At 59.7% G+C, this 10,774-nt stretch overlaps 1 protein-coding gene across 1 annotated transcript; it reads left to right on the top strand.

Moving 5' to 3' along the window:
• Positions 1 to 10,768, top strand: ITPKA (inositol-trisphosphate 3-kinase A). Its single transcript, XM_033190484.1, has 7 exons — positions 1 to 1,161; positions 8,410 to 8,506; positions 8,582 to 8,798; positions 8,943 to 9,147; positions 9,615 to 9,716; positions 9,998 to 10,069; positions 10,172 to 10,768. Exons 1-7 carry the CDS (start codon positions 673 to 675, stop codon positions 10,373 to 10,375), a joined length of 1,386 nt encoding a protein of 461 aa, XP_033046375.1. The 5' UTR covers positions 1 to 672; the 3' UTR covers positions 10,376 to 10,768.
• The last annotated feature ends 6 nt before the right edge of the window (positions 10,769 to 10,774 follow it).

Raw genomic sequence — 10,774 nt, forward strand, 5'->3', positions numbered from 1 at the left:
TCCAGGCCCCGCCCCCTGACCTTGTTCTCTGCCCGCCGGGAAGTGGGGAGCTTGCGGGGAGCAGCCTCAGCTCGTCCCTGGGGCAGAGTCTCCATTTGGGTGCACGCCCTGGGGTGGGGCTTATTTGGGAGGCTGGTGGCCTTGAACTCTGTTCAGGAGCTCGGGCCGGAGAAACGCCCCGGAGACTTGAAGCCCTTGTCCGGGAGGGATGAAACACGCAAAGGAACCCGAGGAACGGGGTAGGGGACCAAGAGCAGGACCAGCTCCTCCTGCGCGGGGACAGGGCCAGTGGAGCGGCCTGGAGGAATCCCTCCCAGCCGCTAAGCCCGGGAAGGCTGCGAGGCCCCGGCGCGGAGCAGCCCCTCCCACCTCCCCGAGGGCGGGCGGAGCAAAGCCACGGGGCCTGGGCCCAGGTTTTGTGCCTGCGGAGGCTGGACTTCCCCGCCACCCCGAGGAGCCACCGAGGGCCTTCTGTGCCTGGCAGGATCCCTGGGAGGCCCGCGCTTTCTCTGAAAGTGAAAGGAGTGGGCGGGGGGCGCGGCCGAGGCGGGGCGCGGGCGGGCAGCGGCGCAGGCTCCGCCCCGGGGCCGTCTCCAGCCGGGGGCGCCTAGCCGCTCCAGTCCCCGGCGCGCGGCGGGCTGGTGGGCTCAGCGGCGGCGCCGGCACTGGGAAATGACCCTGCCCGGGGGCCCAACGGGCATGGCGCGGCCGGGGGGCGCGAGGCCCTGTAGCCCGGGGCTGGAGCGGGCCCCGCGCCGGAGTGTCGGGGAGCTGCGCCTGCTCTTCGAGGCGCGCTGTGCGGCGGTCGCTGCGGCCGCCGCCGCGGGGGATCCCCGGGCTCGCGGGGCCAAGCGGCGTGGGGGACAGGTCCCCAACGGGCTTCCGCGGGCTCCCCCGGCCCGGGTGATCCCTCAGCTGACCGTGACAGCCGAGGAGCCCGACGTGCCCCCGACCAGCCCTGGGCCGCCCGAGCGGGAGAGGGACTGCCTCCCGGCAGCGGGCTCTTCGCACCTGCAGCAGCCGCGCCGCCTTTCCACCTCGTCGGTCTCTTCCACTGGCTCCTCGTCGCTGCTCGAGGACTCGGAGGACGACCTGCTGAGCGACAGTGAGAGCCGGAGCCGCGGCAACGTGCAGCTGGAAGCGGGCGAGGACGTGGGTCAGGTACGGGCCGCGGGGGCGGGGCCAGCGCCGGGCGCGGGGGCTGCGCGGGGGACCCGGCTCGGAGCTCCCGGAGGACCCGCTCCTGTCCATGCTCCCTCCCGTGGAAGGTCCTGTTCTCGCGGTTTAGGAGGAATCTGGGGGTCAGAGGGAGGCGCCTGGCCGACCTCTCGCCTGGGCAACTTTCATTCCCGCTCCGCCGGCGAGTCGTGGCGCTGGCCCCGGGGCGTCTAAGAAGCGGGGCGAGGAGCAGGGACCCGCCGCGGGGACTGGGCGAAGCGCGGGTAGCGGACCTTGTTGGCTGTGGGGTAGGACATGAGGGATCAGAGGGGCTGAGCCTTGCAGGGTGAACCCTCGGAAGGAGAGGGGCGAAGGAGCGTTTCCCTCACTCCCCGCCCCCTCTCTAGTGCCGTGGCCCCACCCCCGCCGTTGCCACGGTTTCCCTCTCCTGAGTGGGAGTGGAGCGGCGCTCCAGGCTCTGCTCGGGAGCCGCTGCCGTCTGCTCCCAGCGCCCGCACGAGGCGTGGACGCAGGGGAGGGAGGGGCGTAGGCCTGGGAGCTCCGGCTGGGAGCGGAACGCAGCCCACCGGGTGCGAGCCCTGCCTCCCATCCTCCCGGCTCGCCGCTCCTGAGCGCTGCAGAGAGGGACGGTAAACTGAGGCTGCAAGGGGGCGGGATCAGCCCACTAGTCTCTGCCTCTGATAGCCTGGGTGTTCTGGGACCAGGTCTGACCCTCGGAAAACACAGCCCCGGGCACTGTTAAGTCATTCCTGACGCCCGCTACTTAGGGACGTGCGGCTCCCGGGACGCCCTCCTTGTTCCCCTCGTTTTAACCACGGCCAAATACCTTGAATAACTGTCCGTGGTCAGCGCGAAGGACTTGCTTTAGATCCACGTTAGGCAAGTGTCCCTGAGGCCGAGGAAGAGGCGAGGGGCTCCCCTGGCCTCGGGCGCCTGGGGCCTGCCCAGAAGGCCGAGTCGGCCCCGCAGGGCGGGGAGAGCTGTGGCCGCGCGCCTGCTCCGCCGCACACTCGATGGGACAAGGCGGGGAAGCTGTGGCGACTTGCAGGGGTTCACGAGCCCGGAGGACGATGGGGTTTGTCGGTGATACCAGAAGGGAAAAGCCTCACAGATCAGGAACAACCCCCGCCGCCGGGTGCTGGGTGCGCCGGCCTCGGTTACGAGCCCTGCCGCTTCCCCTTCTCCCGCGGTGGTCAGGGCAGCCCCGGACCCAGGATCGTTTCTGGGGTAACCCTTGCCTAGGTCAGGGGGCGGATGCCGGGGCTTCCCAGGATGGTGGCGTGTGGGGAAAAGCCTGAGCAGCAGCTCCGGGGGCGCGGCCCCCGCCGAAGTTCCGACACCTCAGAGGCGGCGCAGGCGAAAGGGCGCGAAGCGCGGGCGCGTCCGGTTTCCCTCTTCCGCCCGCAGGGACTCGGCGAAGTGCCTGGGAGAGGGAGTGTGCTAGGAGGTCCCGCAGGCCATGCCTGGGTGTAGGAGAGACCGCCCCGGCTGAGGTCAAGCCTCGAGGACCTGGGCGACCCCGCCGCCCCTGAGCCGTCCGGAGTCGGTGCAAATCGCCGCTGAGGGCCTTTCCAGCTCCAAGTTTGCGGCTTCCAGGCCTTCCCCACCCCTAGGCCCGCCGGGGCCTCCCCGAAGGCAAACAGCCACAGCGGCAGCAGATAAGCCAGGGGCTGTTGACAGAGGCTGCCTGCGTCCGTGTGGAAGGGCCCAGGGCGGACTTTGCCTCGCGGCGGGTCCCAGAGCCGCACAGCGCGCCCGCCCAGGCCAATTTAGGGCTTTCCCAGGCAGGAAGCAAGGCAGGTCCAGCTGACCATGAAGGATGCATCTGGGCCGGACCCTAGGCTTACCAGCCCCTTACGCGCGGCCCATGCAGGCCAAAGCCCAGGAATGTTCTGCCTGCCTGCCTGCCTGCCTGCCTCTGCCTGGGGCATACGTAGTCCCCTTCACCTCCTAGGAGCTCTCTCCAGCCTGCCCAGAGCGGGGGAATTGAGACTGGGCAGCCTCACTCTGGCAGAGGAAAAAGTCATGGGCAGGCTTTTCCTAACCAGCCAGGGGAGAAGTTGGAGGCCCACCCCCAAGGTCAGCTTCATGACTCTAAGGCCTTGCCTCCTCAATTATGGGGTGTTGCTGGAGGAAAAGAGAGGGTGTTTGGCTCCTGTTCATCTGGTTTTCTTCTTGCTGTGCTCCAGGATAGGTAAGGAGACCTGGATGCCATCCCCTCCTGGACTCAGAATTCCCACACATCACTTTCCACTAATTATAGAGCAGAATTTAGGTTAACAGACTTCCTTTTTAAAAAGCTAATGCCCATGGGAAGGTGAAGTCGTGGCTCACTTATACCTTAGTGCAAATCGTTTTATAAATTTAAACTGATTGCTCTCCCCACCACCACGACCACAGGGAGTGCTAGTTTGATAGGGCAATTAGAACATGGGGAGGGTGTTGGGCTGGTAGAGAACTTCGGCCAGAGCCTGGATGACTGGAGGCAGGGAGCAAGGGTGAATGCCAAAGACAGAGCATTCACCCATCTGCCGGTCTGCTCCAGCGTGAGCAGGTGTCTTCAAGGCTTCCAAATAGAGCTTAGACAAAGGAGGGTCTGAGGCTAGTAACCAGCTAAGCCCTGCCCAGGGAAAGGTACTCCGTGTTCAGCCCTAGGAGTAAGGAATTACCAGAGGGTCCTCTTATGACTTCATTAAAGTCTCTCCCACAGTCAGCAATCCTAGCCTTTGCCTCAAGATACCCAGGTAGCCCCCGACTGTGTGTTGGTCTCCCAGAGAGGGCACCTTCGTGGAGGGAGGCCCGAGCCAGAGGATGTTCAAGCACCTCCAGGCTTCAAGCGATTCTTGACGCTGGGATTACAGGTGCCTACCACCACACTGGCTAAGTTTTGTATTTTTAATAGAGATGGGGTTTCACCATGTTGGCCAGGCTGCTCTCGAACTCCTGACCTCAAGTGATCCATCCGCCTTGGCCTCCCAGAGTGCTGGGACTACAGGTGTGAGCCACTGCGCCTGGCCTTACATTCATTTTTAAAAGCATGATGTTCTCTGGGGGAAGTATCTCCCTAAGATGGAAGGTGGCAGTGAGTTGAGTTCCATGACACTTGCACAACTCCTGTCATGCTTGGCCATATGCATTACTGGCAGGGGGGCTAAATCAGGTGGTGGGACGGAGGGCTCAGATGAGATAATGGGTATGAAAATTTTTTGTAGGCTGGGAGCAGTGGCTCACACTTGTAATCCCAGCATGTTGGGAATCCAAGGCGGGAGGATCACTTCAACCCAGGAGTTCGAGGCCAGCCTGGGCAACATGGCAAAATCCTGTCTCTATTAAAAATACAAAAAAAAAAAAAAAAAAAAAAAGGTATGGTGGCTCACACCTGCAATCCCAGGAGGCCATGGTGGCTGGATCACTTGAGGCCAGGAGTTTGAGACCAGCCTGGCCAACATGATGAAATGCCGTCTCTACTAAAAATACAAAAATTAGCCAGGCGTGGTGGTGCACGCCTGTAATCCCAGCTACTCAGGAGGCTGAGGCAGGAGAATCGCTTGAACCTGAAAGACAGAGGTTGCAGTGAGCCGAGATCGCACCACTCAAATACATACATACATACATACATACATACAAAAAATCAACCAGGCATGGTGACTCACACCTGTAGTCCCAGCTACTCTGGAGGCTGAGGTGGGAGGATCACCGAACTCTGGAAGTCCAGGATGCAGTGAGCTGTGATCGCACCACTGGACTCCAGCCTGGGCAATGGGAGTGAGACCTTGTCTCAAAAAAAAAAACAAAACAAAAAAAAGTATTTTGTAACCTGCTAGCTAGGACCGGCCTTAGTTGCTGCTGCTCTTGACTCTTCTGAAATGCAGAAAACCAAGGTCAAGAGAGTAGGTGATGATGCCATTTTACCCCTGCTTGGGAGCAGGTCCATCAATCAAATGGTAGTAGCCCAGGTTTTCAGACACACATCAAATCTTCTACCAGGCCCAGCTTCCAGCCCTCCTCACTGCTTCTGCACAGCTCTGAAAGTTCCCTCACCCTGCCTAACCCAAGGCAAGTTTCCTCTTCACTACGTCCATTCTGGTCCCACTATCCCCCAAATTCTTCTTTTTTTTTTTTTGAGACGGAGTCTCGCTCTGTTGCCCAGGCTGGAGTGCAGTGGCCGGATCTCAGCTCACTGCAAGCTCCGCCTCCCGGGTTCACGCCATTCTCCTGCCTCAGCCTCCCGAGTAGCTGGGACTACAGGCGTCCGCCACCTCGCCCGGCTAATTTTTTTGTATTTTTTAGTAGAGACGGGGTTTCACCGGGTTAGCCAGGATGGTCTCGATCTCCTGACCTCGTGATCCGCCCGTCTCGGCCTCCCAAAGTGCTGGGATTACAGGCTTGAGCCACCGCGCCCGGCCCCCCAAATTCTTCTAGCAGGTCCCTACAGCCATTAAATTCATTCTTTTGGATAAAGGCAAAGGTGACCATCCAGTAGAGAGGGCCCCCAGGCAGGTCTCAGTGTTCTCCAGAAGTCAAAACTCAGACTGCCTTATTGCTGCACCTCACTTCACCACGTACAAAGCACTTCCTCATGCCATATCCCATTTAACCCCCAAAGGGAGGCAGGATGGTAGCATCCTGCTGGGGATACTTTGGAACCTGCTGGGGCAATTGAAACATGGGGAGGGAGGATGGGCTGATAGAGCTTCAGCCAGAGATTTGGAGGCTGGAGCAGGGCGTGAGGGGATGTAACTCCCCTTGATTTCCTTCTGTAAAATGGGAATAATATCACTTCATGTACTTGCTATGCATGTGCATTCATTATGGCTCTCAAACTGAGTGTGGGAGAAGGGGGTACAGGATGGTGCTGCTGAATATACATGGCACATATATCATCTTCCTGGAATTTTACTTGAGGGTTTGGAGGTGGTGAGTTTTATAATAAAACTTGGATTTATTATGCAGCAGAATGCAAACCTGCTGTGTATTTAAAGATTTTAAAAGGAGTTTGAAAGTGATGTCATGCTTCTAGTGGGCTGCTTCTGGCTACACCCCCAGATCCCTGGGGACTGGGCACGTGATCACACCCTAGTGTGCCATGTAAGGGCTTCAGTAGGAAAGTGGGAGCACTGCTGCCTGATGAAAGATGAGAAAGTGCCTGACATGCAATAGGCAGGCAGCATTTGATGGTTCATGTTATGGCAGCAGCTATGTCCTCCCAGGGGAAACAGGCCCACACAGATGGCAGTATTTGGTTGGGTTCACTCGGATGAAAGGTGACACAGCCATGACTGCAACCAACTACTGACTCCCCCACCCAGTGCTCTGTCATAACCTCCATTTCCTTCCCATGGGAAAGGGCTGTATGGTCAGCAGCCCTCCTCTACTTAGGCCACCCCCTCAGTTCTCCCTCTCTTAGAACTCCCTCTTGTCAGGGAGGTATATTCCTGTGGAGGCATAACATGTGTAACTGTGCTAAAAGGCAAGTGCCTCTAGGGGGAGGCAGCAGACGCAGCTGACATGAGCCAACCTGTGCACTTCAGAGAGGACACAGGGCTGCTGAGTTGTGGGTGGGACAAGGAGAGGTCCAGAGGATGGGATGCTCTCAGGATTAGCTGGAGGCTAGAAAAGATAAGGGACATACCAAAAAAAACACAAACAAACAAAAACAAAACCCTCCATCTCCTTCCCAGGTTTGTCTAAGTTGACAGGCCTTCAGGTTTGCACTATTTTATTTTATTTTAATTTTTTATTTTTTATATTTTATTTTATTTTATATTATTTATTTTTGAGATGGAGTCTCAGGCTAGAGTGCAGTGGCTCGATCTCGGCTCACTGCAACCTCCGCCTCCCGGGTTCAAGCGATTCTCCTGCCTCAGCCTCCCGAGTAGCTGGGACCAGGCACATGCCACCACGTCTGGCTAATTTTTGTATTTTTAGTAGAGACAGGGTTTCACCATGTTGGCTAGGATGGTCTTGATCTCTTGACCTCGTGATCCAACCACTTCGATCTCCCAAAGTGCTGGGATTACAGGCCTGAGCCATCACACCCAGCCCTGCACCTTATTTTCATGGCTTAAAATTTCTGGGTCCAGATCAAAACCAAGGGTTCCCTGGGCCTTGCCAGCTAATGAGTGCATGGAATCCAGGGATAGCAAGAGAGGCTTGGAGAGCTCCAGCCTGTTCTTTCTCCAGGCCCTGCCAGGCTGGCCTCCCTGCCCTGGGCCTGTGTACAGGTTTGTTTCTGTGTATGTCTGTCGCCCCCTAAATGAGAGGAACCAAGGTCCCAAGTGAAGGAATCAGTGATTGAGATTTGTTCAGCTTCTGCCTCATACCATGGAATGGGATGCGGGAGCTGGGCGCCTATCATGCTCAAGCCTTATTTACTACTCACAGCAACCCAGTAAGGATAGTTATTGCCTCATTTTATAGATCCTTTTCTTATGGATGCACAGAGGCTTGTTTCTTGGGTCCTGGAATCTTTTGAGGCATTGGTAGTAATAAAAATTTGGGGGGCCGGGTGCGGTGGCTCATGCCTGTAATCCCAGCACTTTGAGAGGCCGAAGTGGGTGGATCACCTGAGGTCAAGAGTTGGAGACCAGCCAGACCAATGTGGTGAAACCCTGTCTCTACTAAAAATACAAAAAAGTAGCTGGGCGTGGTGGTGGGCGCCTGTAGTCGCAGCTACTCCGGAGGCTGAAACAAGAGAACGCTTGAACCCCAGAGGTAGAGGGTGCAGTGAGGCGAGATCACGCCACTGCACTCCAGCCTGGGCGACAGAGCAAGACTCCATCTGAAAAAAAAAAAAAAAAAATTGGCCCTCCTCTAGACCTACTTAGAATTTCCCTGCGGTAGGCCTGATAATCTGCAATTTTTAACAAGGGTGACCATCAAGTAATTCTGATGCTCACAACAGTTCAAACACCTCAACAGAGCATTTTCGTAACTTGCCCACGCGTTCTTCAGTGGCAGAGCTGGAGCGCAAACCGGGGGCTTCAGATGCTAAGTCCAGGCTCTTGACAGCTCATTGGAGACGCTGGAATCACCTTCACTGCGCCTGTATCAGCGCCCGCCACACAGGCGCACAATAAACCTTCCCAGAGTGAATGAATGAATGAATGACTCATCCAGCCCCAGCTGCTTCCGGTGGGTCGGGGGCGTGGTGAGACCCTGTTTCAGTGAAGGGAGGGCTTATGCATTGCCGAGACGCCGATTTGCAGACCTTGACCCTGTCGCTTTCAGAAAAGCCACTGGCAGAAGATCCGAACCATGGTCAATCTGCCGGTCATAAGCCCTTTCAAGAAGCGCTACGCCTGGGTGCAGCTGGCGGGGCACACAGGTGAGCCGCGGGGCGGGTGGGCAGGTGCCCGCGACGGGAAGGGGCTGGGCGGCGCTGACGGATGCAGGTCCACAGGGAGTTTTAAGGCGGCGGGCACCAGCGGGCTGATCCTGAAGCGCTGCTCGGAGCCGGAGCGCTACTGCCTGGCGCGGCTGATGGCTGACGCGCTGCGCGGCTGCGTGCCTGCCTTCCACGGCGTGGTGGAGCGCGACGGCGAAAGCTACCTGCAGCTGCAGGACCTACTAGATGGCTTCGACGGGCCCTGCGTGCTCGACTGCAAAATGGGCGTCAGGTATGCGTGCCCTGCCAGGTCGGTTGGGGGATCAAGTAGGGGTCCGGGGCCGGGACAACTGCTTGAGGGGGGTCCGGGGCGAGAGCTCGAAGGGATCTCCGTGTGCGCCCCCTTATGCCCTGGCCGCTGCCCGCGCCCCCACAGGACTTACCTAGAGGAGGAGCTGACCAAGGCCCGTGAGCGGCCCAAGCTACGGAAGGACATGTACAAGAAGATGCTGGCGGTGGACCCTGAAGCGCCCACTGAGGAGGAGCACGCGCAGCGCGCAGTCACCAAGCCACGCTACATGCAGTGGCGGGAAGGCATCAGCTCCAGCACCACGCTCGGCTTCCGCATCGAGGGCATCAAGGTGGGGCAGGCGCGCTTCGACTGGCACCGCCCCAGCCCTACTGCGCGCTATCTTTCCCGATCTGTCGGCACCCACCTCCCCCGCTCCCGCCCTGCCTGCCCCTTCGCCCTCTCCCACCGCCTGACGTGGGGCAGGCGCGCTTCCACTGGCACCGCCCCAGCCCCACTGCGCGCTGTCTTTCCCGATCTGTCGGCGCCCACCTCCCCAACTCCCGCCCTGCCTGCCCCTCCGCCCTCTCCCACCGCCTCGCGTGGGGTAGGCGCGCTTCCACTGGCACCGCCCCAGCCCCACTGCGCGCTGTCCTTCCCGATCTGTCGGCGCCCGCCTCCCCTGCTCCCGCCCTGCCTGCCCCTCCGCCCTCTCCCACCGCCTTGCAGTCCCCTGCAACTGGGAGGTACCACTGCCCTAGACTGTCCTCTTCCCCACTGGCGGGCCTGGGGCCCCTGACACTCCTGTCCCGCCTCCAGAAAGCGGACGGTTCCTGCAGCACCGACTTCAAGACTACGCGAAGCCGGGAGCAGGTGCTTCGCGTCTTTGAAGAGTTTGTGCAAGGAGACGAGGAAGTGCTGGTAAGAGCGGGATCCCAACCCTGAGGTGTTAGGGAGCCTGAAGCCAGGGACTGCCCCGTCATCTGGCCCAGTGCCCTCGGCTGTGTCCCCACTGTGGCCTTCACCACACTGGGTCGCACCTGCTCTACGCTCCTTCCCTTCTGGGCCATGCCGGGCGGGGTCCTGGGACTTCCTCACAGCGGCATTTGCCAAGCCCAGCCTGGGTCCCGGCTCCTTATCTTTGGCGGGGGCTCACTTGGCGTTTAATTAATTTGCCCTCCTCTCCCACCCACCCTCTGCAGAAGCGGTATCTGAACCGCCTGCAGCAGATCCGGGACACCCTGGAGGTCTCCGAGTTCTTCAGGAGGCACGAGGTAAGCCGCGGCCGCCTGGGTGCCTGGCCGCGAGGGCTAGGGCGGGAACCCGGCGGGGGCGTCTCTGCGCAGGGCCACTGCCTGACCATGCGGGGCTCGCAGGTGATCGGCAGCTCGCTCCTCTTTGTGCACGATCACTGCCATCGCGCCGGCGTGTGGCTCATCGACTTCGGCAAGACCACGCCCCTCCCCGATGGCCAGATCCTGGACCACCGGCGGCCCTGGGAGGAGGGCAATCGCGAGGACGGCTATTTGCTGGGGCTGGACAATCTCATTGGCATCCTGGCCAGCCTGGCTGAGAGATGAGGCTGGACTCCTGTCCCGTGGGCCGCCGCCCTGACATGTGGACGTGCAGCTTTGTCCCCACCGTGCATGCCGGCTTGAGACTGGAGCCCCGCGGTGCAGGGCAGTTCACCGGGTCCTGCAGGGCCAGGTGCCAGCCACTAAGGTGGGGCACTGCCGACGCCAGGGGTTTCGCCCACCCAGGGCCCCAGCGTTCCCAGAGCCGAATGACACTAACTTATAGGAGGGGAGGGGGCAAAGGGCTTCTTCCTCAGGCCAGCTTTTCTGAGGAGGCTCTGCCCTCTCCAGAGGGGCCAGACTGTGGATTTTATTTAGCAAGCCTAGACCTTCTGGTCTAACCTCTCACACTACGATGGACTCCCCTTCCTAATAAAACACAAAGACAAGATGCAGCTTCCTGTG

This window comes from Trachypithecus francoisi, unplaced genomic scaffold, assembly GCF_009764315.1.
Source record: "Trachypithecus francoisi isolate TF-2019V2 unplaced genomic scaffold, Tfra_2.0 Lachesis_group3, whole genome shotgun sequence".
Lineage (NCBI taxonomy): Eukaryota > Metazoa > Chordata > Mammalia > Primates > Cercopithecidae > Trachypithecus > Trachypithecus francoisi.

Excerpts from the sequence above, each read along its gene's own strand:
- ITPKA (XM_033190484.1), top strand. The coding sequence starts at position 673 with ATGACCCTGCCCGGGGGCCCAACGGGCATGGCGCGGCCGGGGGGCGCG. Across the intron at positions 8,507-8,581 it reads GCAGCTGGCGGGGCACACAG|GGAGTTTTAAGGCGGCGGGC; the intron begins GTGAGCCGCGGG and ends GCAGGTCCACAG. Across the intron at positions 9,717-9,997 it reads AAGGAGACGAGGAAGTGCTG|AAGCGGTATCTGAACCGCCT; the intron begins GTAAGAGCGGGA and ends CACCCTCTGCAG.